General features: G+C 36.5%; 1 protein-coding gene and 1 pseudogene across 2 annotated transcripts; both read right to left on the bottom strand.

Annotated features, from left to right (window-relative positions):
• Positions 1–5391: 5391 nt before the first annotated feature.
• On the bottom strand, positions 5392–6246 carry LOC306652316 (ras-related protein Rab-9A-like). The gene has a single exon (XM_079125278.1). The coding sequence runs from the start codon at positions 6207–6209 to the stop codon at positions 5766–5768; it is 444 nt and encodes a 147-aa protein (XP_078981404.1). The 5' UTR covers positions 6210–6246; the 3' UTR covers positions 5392–5765.
• A 7782-nt stretch (positions 6247–14028) lies between these two features.
• LOC306652330 (protein C19orf12-like) lies at positions 14029–15011 on the bottom strand (annotated as a pseudogene). Its single transcript has one exon. The product of its transcript is annotated as a protein C19orf12-like (transcript).
• Between the last annotated feature and the right edge of the window lie 558 nt (positions 15012–15569).

The following is a 15569-nucleotide window of genomic DNA, read 5'->3' as shown; positions in this document are numbered from 1 at the left end:
ATTACTAACCAAGATCTCATGATCCAGAAATCACACTCTTGCATACGTGTCCAAAAGAACTGAAAAAGATGTGTCCACGCAAAAATGTGTATACGAACATTTATTTATTATTTATAATTATCAAAAAGTGGACAAAATCCAAATGTTCATCAGGTGATGAATGTATATACAAAATATGGACTGTGCATACAATGGAGTTTTATTCAGCTATGAAAAGAAATGAATTGTTGATTCATGCTAAACAGATGAACCTCGAAAACATGCTAAATATAAGAAGCTGGTCACAAGGGATTGAATGCTATGATTCTATTTATTAAAATGTCCAGGATATTGAAGAAGAATAAAACTATGACATTTGCAGGTAAATTGGATGGACCTGGAGAATATTATGCTAATCAAAATAAGTCAAACCCAAGAAAACAAAGGCCAAATGCTTTCTCTGATAAGTGAATACTGATCCACGGTGGGGGAGGAAAGAATGATGGAACTTTGGATTGTACAGAGGGGAGTAAGGGGAGGGGAGGAGATATGAGAGGGACAGGACGGTGGAAAGAGATGGACATTATTACTCTATATACATATATGCTTACACTACTGCTCTGAATGTGCATCATGTACAGCCAGAGTGCATTCTACTATCATATATAACTAATTAGAACAAATTTTAAAAATATACAGGATAGAGAAATCCACAGACAGAAAGTAGATGGTTGTTTGCCTCATGCTTTGAAGATGGCAGGCAATGGGATGTGACTAAAAATGGGTATGGGGTTTCTTTTCATTGTGAATGAAAATGTTCTAAAATTGATGGTGGTTATGATTGTACATTATAAGTAAACAAAAACTTTCTGAATGGTACAGTCAAACTATGACTTTCATTATATGAATTGTGTATCAACTTTAAAATTTTAAAAAAGAAGATTCCCATCTAAATGTACTTATGTATCTGGTTGGTGGGATTACATATATATTTTTAGTTTCTTCAGAATTCAATTCATTATCTAAGTTATATCCAATCAACATTTACACTTTTTAAATTTTTTTTAGTCATAGATGGACACAATACCTTTGTTTATTTATTTATTTATTATTTTTTTATGTGGTACTGAGTATCCAAGCCCATTCCTCACACATGCTGGGCAAGTGCTCTACCACTGAGTCACAATCCTAGCCCCAACAACTGTAATTGGAAAATAAGGAAATTTTTGAAATTCTAATATAAACATGGACAATTTTAATAATCACTTATAAAAGAAAGGATATAAAATACTTGCATATTCTGCAGGTATGCAACATAAATATATAATACTAGTAATGGAAAATAGAATAAAATGAAAATAAGTTTGCAAAAGTGATAAAAATTTGCATGAATTTTAAAAACTTTAACCTTTTGTGGATGGTAATGTTTATCTTTACAAGTATGGGAAATGACCACATTTGCCTCACAAATTGAATTGGGGTTTTATTTGATGTTGAAAATCCTTATGACAACGTTGTCAAGGACAGGTGCCCTCTTCAAATCTTCACTGGATACATTTTCCCTATTTCTTCCTGGAACTTTCCCTTCTCCTAATTTTTCGCTGTTGTTCAATCTGAGTTTTCTTTTTCAAATTGTGTTACTTTATCCAAAGTTTTTCATTTCCTATAATGTCCTAAAGTATTTAAGTTTTAACTTTGAATAATTTTTCTTAATAATTTAAACTTTTTATTTATTCAGTTTTTTGAATTTTATTTTTTGAATCTTTAATTGGTTATATTAGTGGTTTATAAATATCACATTTATTTATATCTCATTTTTGCCTACTAAACATTCTCTTTTCTAATTTATTTCACTTCATTTTCATTGCTTTTCTATTTTAAACTTTATATATATGTAAGTTAGGTATAACTCTCATTTTTCTTTTTCCTTGTTGTTACCACGGAGTGAAAGATAAAAGTTCCTCTGATTCGGCTTTATCTGATGTATATATGTATATATATAAAACAGGTATAAATACAACAGATATATATGTATATATAGGTGACAGCCTTCTGGGTGGCGAACACCACCAAGGGCCCAGGGCGGGAGTGCCCCTCGGTGGAAGGGGGACCCTTCTAGAGAGGAAGGCGTCTCAGGGACCTCAGGGACCGCCTTCAATGAAGCAGGCAGGGACAGCGAGTTGTCCCCGGGCCAGGCCAGAGAAGCGCTGCTGCTGCTGACCCAGCACTTCGCCCAGCCCAGCAGCGCGCGTGCCCGCAAACTCCTCCTCTCATTCCTCTGCCTGCGCGGCTCTTGGTTCCACCCAGCGGATGTTGCTCTAGAGCTCGCGCCCAGCACCCAGAAGACCATTCTCCTGGACAACTTCGGGAACGCCAAGGAGCAGACTTCCAACTTCCGAGAAGCAAGGGTGAGTCCCCCCACTTCCCCAAGCAAGCCCCCCCGAGGCCACCGGGCCTGGCCTCCCAGGGCGTCAGGACGCTTCATTCAGCACCTAAGGCGGTGGCCCTGTGCGAGCGTCCTCCACCTCTGGCGGCTTTTCCTGGCCCTGGCGCCATGCCTGGCCGCCCATAGCCTCTGCTCCTAATGCTGGTGACCCCAGCTGGCATTCGCCCTCCCCTGCCAGGCGGAAAACCCAGGCGAGCAGAGAGGCAGAAAATCGAGGCGTCAGCCGGGCATCTGTTTGGGGCATCTGGTCGTGCACAGAAGCCAGGCAGGTGTGGGTCTGAAAACAGGCAGTTTGTGCGTTACACCTGTGCTACCAGTGCTAGTAGGAGGGCTGGAAGGAGGAAGGCTGGGAGAAAGGAGAGGAGGAGCGGGCCAGCACAAGCCAGGACCGCCACCACCAGGTAGAGGAAGAGTTCTTGGGGTGGGACAGGCCCTCCTACCACTTAGAGAAGCTTCAGTCCACTTTTTAAAAGTGAAATACTAAATGAAGGAGACAGAAGGACTAGAGGAAAAAAGCAAGAGGGTAGAATGTGGGCGGGGTAAACGTGAACAGAAAGGGCCAGCGCATGCTGGGGAACCAGGGTCGCGGGGCAGCTCTTTCCAGTGAGGAGAGCTGCCATTTGGGCAGGTGCCATAGCCACTGCCAGAGGCGGCATATGACACAACTGCCGGTGGGTGGGGCTCCCTTGGCGCTGGGAGCGCATACCAAGGGTCAAGTCCGTGTCTTCCCGGATCCCATGCTCCTCGTGGGTCCCCGAAGGTGGCAGCCGCGCAAGATGAGTTGAATTGAAGTGCAGCCTCAGTCAGGGACTTGAGAGCCTAAGGACAGCGGCTTTCTGAATGCTGCAAAGAATACCAATAGATGGTGACCCACACTACCCCAGCGTTTTGGAGAGGCACAGAGGACCAGCGTGGGGCGGCCACCTGTAGTTCAACTGTCAGATGACGACTGCACTTGCCACCCAGCACTTAGCAAAGCCAGTTGCAGTAGTGGATGACCTGGTTTATTGGCTTATCCTTGCTAAAGAGTAAAATATTTTTGAATCTAGTAGGAAATGTTTTTGCTAGAGGAGTTAAAAGAAGGAACTGTGGAGGGAACGAAAGGTGTTTTTCTGTCAGTTTGGGGCTGGGGTGGGACTGGAACCTGTGGAAGGTGGTCTGCTGCAGAGTTGGAGCTCCAGGACTGAGATTGGGACTGAGTTCCTATAATGGGACATGAATAAGGCAAGAGTTGGACGAAAAGAGAGCTGCGGTTGCCCCACCCAGCTTACTTTGGCTTTGATTTTGTGTCTGTCTGATGTGGGATTCAAGGCACCAACCTTCAGGACTGGTGGAGCTGTTGGGTTGAGTGTGTGTGTGTAACCCTGCCTGTGCACCCTTCACTCACCTTAAAAACGTTTTATTCTTTTTATAAATACACATTTGCTAAGTGGCAAGAGAAGGCAGAGACAGAGTGCTGTATAGAACTTGTATAGACTCAGGGCTCAATGCCAGAAAGAAGGATGCACAGAGTCTGCCCAGTAGGGCAGGCCAGATGGCATTCTGGGCCCTGGAACACTTGGTTGGTGGGTGTGAGCTGACAGGGGCTCTGATCCAGGACTGATCGGTCCTGGGCACGACAGAGACTTCCCAGTCTAGTCCGAGATCCCGGGTGGCATTGCAGTGTCACCTGGGTTCAGCACACTTTGTTCAGGGCCTTGTGGGCAAATTCAGGCAGCACAAAGCCTGCAAGGTGCACATCCGTGTTGTAGTATTTCAGCTTCATGTGCTTCACCTATGTCTGTATCAGGCGTTGCCAGGACTCTTGGAAATTGGTGCTCTGGGTTTTGCTGCATAGCATGAAGCTGATTTGGCCACCATTAGGTGGGAATGGTGCAGCAGGCATAGGCCATCATCATGAAGAACTGCCACATCTCCTTGATGAGGTCCAGGTGCAGCTTTTGGCAGTCGCCCCTGGCAGCAGAGGATTGTAGCTCAGTGGTAGAGTACTTAGCTAGCATGGGTGAGAAACTGGGTTGGATCTTCAGTACCACATTAAAAATAAATGAATAAATGTTAAATTCTTTAAAAAAGAACATTACACAGAATTATGGAATAATGTCACAACTAAGTTACTGACTTTGACACAATATACTTGTCATAGTTTCCTTAATTTTAATAGCACACATTTGTGAACGTGTCTATATAAATGTGTAAATTTAGTTTTGTTTCCCACTTGTCTTTGTTGTGCTACTACTACCGATACCATACTGAGGAGTTTCACAAGAATCCCTTTTGCTGTCATTTTATAACTTCAGTCACCTCCCTCCTAGCTCCCTTTGCACTCAAACTCCAATTATCAATAATCTGTTGTCTATTTCCAAAATGTTTCCATCTTAAAATGTTACATCACTGGAATTATACAGTATATAAGCTTTTGAGTTTTAATTTCTAAAAAATATAATTCAACTGATGAATATGTATATATTGATGGAATGTTTCTTTTTATTATTATCCATAAAAGGAAGGTATCACAATTTTCCTTATAATTTATCTTTTAAAAATACCTGATTATTTTCTGGGTTTTGCTATTACAAATAAAACTGTTATGAACATTTGTAGATAGTATTGGCATTTCAATGACTAAAATGAATCTGTAGATTAATTTGGGTAGTGTAACCATTTTAACAATATTAATTATACCAATCCATGAACATTTGAGGTCTTTCTACCTTGAAGTGTTTTCTTTGGATCATTTCTTCAGTGTTTTGTAATTTTCTTTTTTTTTTTTTTTTTTTAATGCATTAGGTTTTAATCTTTAACATTTAACATTATTGCTTTAGGAAGTCATTTCCCTGAACCAAGAATAGACTGCTAATTACATAAAAATATACAGATATAAAAGTAGTTCTCCAAAGTAGTTCTCCATTTTCGGGGGGGGGGGGGGGGAAACAATCCATGTATAACTTCTACAATAGTCAAGTTTTTTGTTTTAATTAATTTGTGGTCATCTCATTAGCTCTAACTTACATATTTAAATTAAAGAAACATTATTAGACAACCATTACAATTTATAAATGTAAGGTGCCATTATTGAGTAAATAGATTCCTCCAGAGTGTATGTGTCCTCTCTCCCACCAACTAATGAAGCAGCAATAAACATTAGTTTAAATTCATTAGTAGATGATACACTGCTGCAAACACTAATCCTCTTATCCACCCTCATGTGCACGTATGAATTAGTTAGAACACACCAATAATCTATCAATCAACAGCAAGATGAGCTTGGCTTGGGCTTTCGGTGGAGATTGACTGTGTCTGTCTGAATCAAGTGATCTGACCTATCCTCAGTAGCAAGAACTCATCGAACCGCTTCCTCAAAGGCTGCTGCAACATTGGTGGCATCTTTTGCACTTGTTTCAAAGTAAGGATAGTCGCCGTTGTCCCTGCACCAGGCTTGGGCTTCTTCTGTGGATACCTGCCGCTCACTTATGTCGATCTTGTTGCCTAAAATCACAAAAGGAAAACTTTCGGGCTCTTTTACATCTGCATAATATATGAATTCTTTCTTCCAGTTACTCAAGTTCTGGAAGCTCTGTGAATCATCAACACTAAAAGTGAGCAGGCAACAGTCAGAACCTCTGTAAAATGGTGTCCTCAGGCTTCGGAATCGCTCTTGGCCAGCTGTGTCCCAAATCTGCATGGTAACAAAATGTCCATCCACCTCCAAATCTTTGTTTAAATATTCCACACCTATTGTATGGAAGAGCTGGGCATCAAACTTGTTAGTTACATATCTGTTCATAAGGGAACTCTTCCCAACTCCACCATCTCCCAGGAGAATTACTGCCATTGTTAATCTTAGAAGTTTTGACTTTGGAACCCTTAGTAGCTCAGTTCAAGCATCATTACCTCGCGAACACACAGAGGACGCCCGGGGAGCTCGGGGCTGGCTCGCCTGGGTGCAAGGAGGGCAGAGAGAGGGTCAGGGTCTGAGTGAGCAAGAGACGACAGCAGAGGCACTACCCGACTCCAGCTCCAGCTGCTCGGTCCAGGGCGGAGGGAAGAACATGGCGACCGGCCGGGGCGGGGCCCGGGGAGGCGGGGCCTGTTTTGTAATTTTCATTGTAAATATTTTTCTCATCCTCAGTTAATTCATTTTCATGAAGGATACTGGCCTGTAGTCTTCTTTATTGTTGTGACCTTGTCATATTTTAGTACCACATGATACTGTCTTCATAAAATGAGTTAGAAAGTGATCCTTTCAATTTTATACAATAGTTTGAGAATTAGTGCTTTTTTTCCCAAAAAAAATCTGTTCAAATTCTGCAGTGAATCTTGGATTTTCTTGCTCAGTCTTTCTATTCCTATTTCAATATTATAAGTTATTACTGATGTGTAAGATTTTCTATGTCCTTTTATTCCAATTTCAGTGGTTTTGTCTCCAAAATTTGCCCATTTTTAAGATTTTAAAATTTATTGGCATATAGTCTTTCAAAATATTTCTTAGTGATCTTTTAAATTTCATTCATGTCTATTCTGATGTCATCTTCTCCATCTTTAATTTAGTTGAGTTTTCTCCTTTTCTTTCAGCTATTTAGCTAAGGCCTTTTGTTCATCTTTTCAAAGGACCAACTCTCAGTTTTACTAATCCCTTGTATTGTTCCTTTAGTCACTACTGGGTTATACTCTGAGCCTTTCTATTTATTCCCATTAATTTGGGAGTTTGATTTTTTTTTTTAAGTAAGAATTTTAGGTGCATATCATGAGGGTATTTATGTAAGAGCTCCCTACTTTTTTAATGTAATCATTCATTCTGTAAATTATTTCTTTTAGGCTACTTTAGGTATATCTCACAGATTGAAGTATGTTTTGTTTCCATTTTCATTTAATTCAAGGAAACTTTAAATTTCCCCACTGGTTTTTTTTCAGTGACCACGGTTCATTAAATAATGTGTTGCTAAATTTCCATGTATTTGTATAATTTCTGCATTTTCTCTTGTTGATTTCTAGTTTTATTCCATTTGTGATGAGATAAGATGTAATAAATTATTTCAATTCAAAAATTTGTAAAGAAGTACTTGTGGAATATATGTGGTAGATTTTGGAAAATCTACGTGTTGATGAAAAGAATGTGTAATCTGCATATGTTAGATGGAATATTCTGTGGACATTTGAGAAATCCACTTAATGTTATTAATATAACTATTGATTATTCATTGACTTTTGTCTGGATTTTCTATCTGTTCATGAGAGTGTGGTATTAAAGTGATTCATCATTCTTATATCAAGGCCTATATCACCCTTTATGTATGGTACTATTCATTTTATGAAATAGGGGGCTCCAAATTTCAGGACATTTACATGTGTAATTGTTATAGCTTCTTGATGTATTGTTCACTTGATCAATATATAGTGAAATTATTTGTTTCACAGATCTTGTTTAAAAGTGTAATTTGTGAAATATAATTACTGCTATCCATGTTTTAAAATTCCATTTGCTTTTAATACTTTTTCTGTCTTTTCACTTTCAGTCTGTCTGCATTTTAGATAAGTTCCTTATATGTAGCACACTGTTAAGTCTTATTTATTTTTTCATGTATTTAGTCAGCCTGTTGTTTAATCAGAGAATTCAGACTATTTAATATCAGAATTATTATTAAAATGTATGTGTTTTTTCCTGCCATTTCAGTGATTATCTTCTGGTTGTTTGTGAATATTTGTTGCTCATTTATTCTTCTTTTATACCTTTCTAAGTTTGATGGCCTACTACATAAATATTTGATTCCTTCCTATATCTCTTTAGCATGCTACACTTTGTGATTTATTCTTTCACATAGTCTCATGATTATGATTGTCTTTATTTCTCTTGAGTGTAGATAGGGTTCTCTTAAACATCATCTATAATGCTGTTCTAGTGATTATGAATTCCCTCTGTTTATGCTTATTTTGACATGTCTTTGATTATTCTTCAATTCTGAATGATAACCTTGCTCTTATATTAATGTTCTTTGACAGTTATTTTCTTTCAGGACTTGAAGCACATTATTTCATGCCCCTATGGCCTTTAGAGATTTGACTGTAAAATCTGTTGTTTGTCTAATGGGTTTTCATTTATTGTAGCATGACTCACCTTCTTTTGCAAATTTAATATTCTTTTCTTCTGCATTTTTGACAACTTACCTATAACATGTAATTTAGTTGTTCATCTCTGATTATTTCTATATTGGAGCTCTAAACATCCCTGAAACATGGATGTCCATGTCTTTCCTAATACTTGAGAAATTTGTGGCTCTTATTTCAATTTATATTTTTCCTATGCACTCTGAATGTAGCTTTTCACCTTATGGTATGCTAATTATATGAATGTTTGATATTTTAATGGTGTTTTGGAGGTTTCTTCTTTTTATTTATTTATCTGAATATAATATTTTGGCAAAATCATCTCTGAATTCAGATATTCCCTGTACCTTTTGATCTAGTCTAGTATTTTAGTATTCAAATGAGTTTTTATATAACAAAGTTATTGAGTATTTCATTTCTAAGATTTGAGTTTGGTTCTTTTCCCCTGAATTTTCTCTTTATTTGATTTCTCTTTTATATTCTGTATCTTTTTCCTTAAGTCTCTGAATTGTTTATTTGTATTCTCTCAGATTTCACTAAGGTTTTTTGAATCATCCTTTGAATTCTTTGTCTGGTATTTCATCCATATTGGTATTTTTGGAATGATGATATGGAACTATAAATTTTAGATGATGACACATTACCTTGATTTTCTATATTGCTTGTGTTGCTATGGTAAGATTTGCTCATCTGCTGGGATGGATGTTTCTTGAATTTCATGTGGTGCCATCATAGTGCAACTTTCTTCTGTCAATGTGACAGGTTTATTGTATAAAGTGAGTTTATTTCAAACTGGACTCCACAGTGTAATCTTCTTCTATGTCCTTGTTTGCAATTTATGGATTTATGTACAGAGTGTACTGCATCATGGTCAGAGAGACCTCTGCCTCTTTAAGACATGTAAATATGGAATAACTCTAATACTCAGGCAGGTGTATTATAGACAGTAGAGCATGTCATAGAACACAAATAGAAAGGCAGAGAAAGAAAAGAAAATCAAGAATTCATCTTAGCCAAAGGGCTTAGAATATTTCTCAATAAGTTCTCTAAGGCTTAGGTTTATTTTGGGGGGGTTTGTGGAGTCTGAAGTATATTCAAATCATAAACATTTCTTTGTGTATATTATTTAATATTGTTATTAGCATTATAATTATCTCCTTTTAAATCATTATTTGAATTAAGTGGAATGGTATTTTGGTTATGGGTAGTTCTTTTGAAATTTCTATGAATTTTCTCACTATATTGAATGATAGCATTTCCAACTATGTTCTTATCAAATTTCATAAATTTCAGCTTTTCAATAAAATTAGAGATTTGGTACATAGCTAATTTTATTTTATATAGTTCAATAGGAACTTACTTATAAATTTATAACAGTATAAAATATTCAATGTAATGGTATATTGAATATATTATACTTTTTCAGATTTAAATATTTATATTCGTATTTATTTAGCTTTCTTGTATACATTTGTAATATAACATTCACTTTATATTTTATGCATGGTATAATCATGTGCATTGTTATATTTATGTATTTTGTTGTAAAATTTACATAAGTTGATATAGTTTTCATGTGTACACACATATACCCATTCCACCATAATAATTTATTCAAGCCAATTAGTGTTGGCTTTTTTTGGTGCCATCCCTTTTTTGTATATTCCATAGTGACAGGTTCACATGCCCATCTAGTGTTGGCTATTATCCTGATTAAATTACTCTTCTTCCTTCTCTTTACTTCATTAAATATTACCTCTTCAGAAAGAGTGCACAGATAATTTAACAGACAGGTTTGTAAATATACAACTCTAACCTCCTTAGCAAAAAACTTTATGATAGCTTACCTATATTTAATTTAATGTATAAAATAAAGCTAACTACATTGAGGAGGCACCTGTGTGAGACAATAAATATGAGAGATAACTACCTATAATTTTTTTGGCTTCTATTGCATTAGTTACTGTACTTTAAGAAATACACCTTTAGTTGAGTTTTCCTTTTTGGCTACTAGGTTTTTTAATCCTAAATATCTACTATACAAACATAGTTTTCTGTGTGATAAAAACCATATGATATTCTAAAACATCTGTTGGGATATTAATGTATTTATATTTTTCCATTTCTTATTGCATGGTTTTAGTATCTTTGAAATTGCATTTCTTTCCTGCTTGGTTTTATTTTGTTCTGTTTTAATGCAAGCTATTTCCAGCATATATTTTAGAATAGTATTACAAATTTTATTGGAATGCAAGTGATGAAGCAGTATGTTTTAATTAGTGGACATTACAAAGGTAACTTTTTCCCTCCTGATGGAATAACAGCAGTGCTCAACATTTATAGCTTCTTTTCCTTGAATTGATCATTTCGTCTACAAAGAAATCTTCCCATATCTTAACTTTTGCACTGAAACCTAATAACCATCCTTCTTAGAACTGAGAATGTCCTGTTTTCTCACTCTTTAGCTCACGGAATTTTATTGCATGTATTAAGTAGAATTATCAATAATTCTTTAGCAGCAGGAGCAGGGAGGGTGTTCACCAGTGGAAAGGTGTTGGTGGTGAGGCAAGGGAAGCTTCAAGTGGAAGATTGCCCTCTGGCTGGTGCATCCTGGAAGCTACAATAAGGGCACCTTCCCCTGCTCCAGCTTCCCAGGCCTTGGGTTGGCACATCTGCACGGATGCAGATGAGCTGCAAGAGGTTACCTTCAATGGAGCTACTACTGTGGTTCAGGCTTCCCTATGCAAACCCAGGCAAGAACATGTAACAATAAAGTATATCAACCTGGAAAAATTCCAGACCAGAATTTATGAACCATTAAAACAAATTCATGTCATGAGTCAGTGCAGCCATCCCAATGTAGTGACCTATTACAACTCTTTTGTGGTAAAAGTTGAACTTGGCCTGGTCATGAAATTGCTCAGTGGAGGCTCAGTTTTAGACATCATCAAATACATTGTCAACTGAGGAGAGCACAAGAAAAGAGTGGAAGAGGCAGTAATAGCAAAAATTCTTAAAGAGGTTTTGGGAGGCTTAGGTAATCTACACAGAAATGGTCAGATTCATAGAAGTTTGAAAGCTGGTAATATTCTTCTGGTTGAGGATGGTTTTGTATAAATTGCAGATATAATACATAAAAATATATAGAACAGTGCCTGAGTCATTTGCATTTGTGGGAGGTATAAAATCATTACCCTTTCAAAGATATTCCCATCCTAATCCCCAAAATTAGAGATGATTCAATGGTTTTATGATCAGAGGAAATTAAAGTTGTAGGGAGAATTAAGGTTTCAATCAGATGATAAATAGATCACCCTAGAACAGCTAGGTTAACTCAATGAAAATGCAAGCGAATTTCAAACTTGAAAGATTTTAGAAGATTCAAGAGAAAACATGATAAAAAGCAAATTTGGAATTGTGCAAAATGAAGCCTCCTTCTGGTTCTCCTAGTGTGAAAGATCATCAGAAGCCCCAGGCCAAGAATGCCACTAACTCCTAGAAGACAGAAATAGCAAAGCGTGGGATTCTTTCTTCAGTCTCCAGGCTTTATTTTAATCTAATAAGTAAGTAATAATTTTTGCAACAGCAATCGGAAACACTTGAATGCTCAACAAGTATTACTTTTCATAAATTCCATAAATTTAAAGATGAATAAAATTAGCAAAACAGGAATAAGAAACATTGCTAAGATCATTTTGTAAACTTTAGAATTAGAGTATAATTGCCGATTGTCTAAATTAATGAATATCCTTAGTTGTAATCATAGTGCTAAAGTATTTAATGCATTTAATACTACCAGAAAAACTTAAAGAGAAAACACAGCCTAATGTATATAGCTTTTATTAAATTTTCATCTATTATAGTTAAATAAATCATTCAAAAATCAAACATTTCTAATTATCAGAGGTCAAAAGACATGTAGGTTAACTTCTAAACTCTCATTAGATTTTTATAAAACCAATTTATGATAAATTATAAAATATATACAATATGTTTTTGTACATTTTATGGTACTCAGTAATAAATTTTTTATCATTTCACAATGAATATTTGCATTTTAATTCCTGAATAGCTTAAGTAACATTATGTCACATATAACTACAACAAAATCAGGTTGTATACATTGAAATAACCACTTTTTAGTGAGATTTATGTAAATACATGTAGGTTTAGACTTCTAAATTCATATGCTAATTCTCTGTGCATAGTGTATACCAAATTTAGACTATTTTAGGAATAATTTTTTTTTGTAATGTGGGGAAGAAAAAATTTGAAGTTCCTATTTATATAACACCGATTCACTGCAATATAGTCAAGGATAACAAAACTTTATATACATAGTAAATACAATATTCCAGAGAAAATATTTTTTTAAGTATGCTTCACAGGTATTTGATAAACATTTATTGAATAAAATAAAAAGTTATTCCTTTATATTTCAAGTTCCACATACACAAAATAGTATGCATTAAAGGAGGCCATTTTATGAGTAGAATTATTTTATAAAATAATATTAATTAAATATTCAATGCATTAGTAAAACAAATTTTATGTGTATATTTTTGTTGATTATATTTTATTATACTAAAATAAAGATAAACCAATAGAATTGAATGTATGGAAATACAGTAAAATTATTTGTAGACAAATACCAAAGGGACATGTCATCAATGTTTTAGATTTAAATATTTGATGTGAACCAAGCCTAAGAATTCTTTTCTTTCCCTAACTGTGATGATTATAAGTTTAAGTAATCATTTTTCATGTTCTTCAACAATTTGAGAGAATTGTATGTATTCTATTTCCCAGAAAAAAAAAATTTGTAAAATAATTTAATTTAAAATATGGGTATTTAAATACATAAGTATGTACTCAAACTGTAATTAAATAATTATTTGTAAAATTAATTAAAATTGTAATTATTTTCTGAATTCTTTAAATTTCTTATCTTTCATATAGTAACATGATGATCTGCATCCTAGTAGGAATACAATTTAAAATAATTTCTAACTCAGTTGCATGGTCTACTTCACTGCATTAACTTTGAAACATTTTATTGCATTTCTTTTTCAGTGAGTCTTGGTATTAGACCATGATCTTTGTTAGCTTTCTTATAGTCAAATGTATATTATTTATGATAAACTTTAATAGATAACCGAATAGTAAAATGGTATTTTGTGGAGTTGGTGATAAAATGGAGAAAGATTTTAAATTTGTGTTAAAAGGCTCATGATCAATGATTTCATTGTAGAATAAAAGCTTAGACTGGACCCAGTGGCACATGGCTGTAATCCCAGTGGCTAGGGACGGTGAGACTGGAGGATCATGAGTTCAAAGCCAGCCTCAGCTAAAGCAAGATGCTCAGCAACCCAGTGAGACTTTGTCTCTAAATAAAATATAAAATAGGACTGCGGATGTGCCTCTGTGCCCCAATATCCACTCCCCCCCAAATAAAAGAACTTAGGAAAAGCAATTTTTTTTTTAGAAAAAAGTGTGATTTGTCAAGTATTTCTGAAGGCAAAGTGAATACAAAATTAGGGGAATCTTTAGGGTGGACACATTTATTACAGATGGGTTAGTATCCCACTATCTCAGAGCAATACTTTGTACTGAAAATATTTCATTTAAAATGCCAAACTCGGGAACTACCATAAGTTTTCAGATGAGAAACAAGATACTAGGGAGAGGAGAGTGAGGTGTGCAGCTAGTGGGAGACAGGCCCAACCTGCTTGGCATTTGAGAATTTACTCAACAACAGCCACCCCTGTGAGGCCACTGAGAAGTCACTGGGCAGAAAGGGGTGTACCCATGAGGTAAACATGATTGTGCCATAGACCAGCTCTGAGTGAAACCCTGAATCCAGGGGGTCCAGTCCTGCAACAAGCGTCTGGAAGAGAAGCCATCTTCACAAGATGAGGAGAAGGAAGTATACTTAGCAAATTAGCTGAACACAATAACCTCTTCCAGATTCCCGAAAGTCAAGGCCTGCAATGCTAAGCCTTTGCTCTTTCCAGTTTCACAGTTAAGAAGTGCTGCCAGTGCACATCAATACACATGAGCGTGAAACACGGCTTCTTCATAAATAACTGCTGGCCATGACTGGTATGGTGGTAGCCTATGCAGGAGGACCTTCCACTCCAGTGTAAGATAATTCACTGATGATGTGCAGATTTCTCAGGGGGATTCACTGGGCTTCCCCCAGACTCCTCAGTTACCTTTGGAGAGTCAGAGTCATTGAAGCATAACCCCCAATTCCCAGGAAGAGCAGCCTAGTCATCATACTGAATTTCAGCCTGCAGCTCTTTGGTGACATAGTTCACCAGCATCGCCATTAGCTGCTCATAACCAGAGTAGTCAGTTGCACAGTGTCTGTCCAATCCAAGTGCCTGACACTGGCAGTGGCTTCATTAAAGTGCTTCTGCTGCTCAGCAGGAGGCAGCTCTATTAAGATCTGTGGAATTGGCTTGAATTGTCCACTTGTCATCCAGGCACCTAATAGACCTCCATCAGCCCCCCAGGTGGTGAGGAGGGCCTGCCACACATGCCTCTAAGGTCAAGGGCCACTGTGCGCCCTTGAGGGACTGACGCCTGCTGGAGCCCACATCATCCTCCCTGCCCCTACCAGCCCCTGCCCGGGACACCACCCAGCTCAGGCTCTGGCGTGCTCACCAGAGGCTTCCCCAGGCTGCCACATAGACCCACAGGCAAAGGAATTATTTAAGAGCAAATTGAATATTTATTATGGTTAACTGATTCTATGGGGTACATCTAAATTTGAGGTAAAATAAAATGTAACTACTGCTACTGCTGCTGAAAAGAAAAGATATATTGAAAGGGAGAATAATTTAATCTTATTAAATCAAATTTAATTTTTTAAAAATTTGAGTAATAAATAAACATCATCTTTCTTCTGAAAAATTTTCAAGTCAAAAATCTCTTATTTCATACAGTTGATTTCAATTTTTACCATTGTTCATATTTTATACCATTCTGATATATACATGTTTGTTTATTTATGTTTGTACCAGGACCTGAGATCAGG

This window comes from Sciurus vulgaris (assembly GCF_902686455.1).
Source record: "Sciurus vulgaris genome assembly, contig: HiC_scaffold_177_arrow_ctg1, whole genome shotgun sequence".
In the NCBI taxonomy this organism is placed as follows: Eukaryota; Metazoa; Chordata; class Mammalia; order Rodentia; family Sciuridae; genus Sciurus; species Sciurus vulgaris.
Note: the sequence above shows the minus strand (reverse complement) of the source record. Positions and strands in the feature narration are given on the sequence as shown.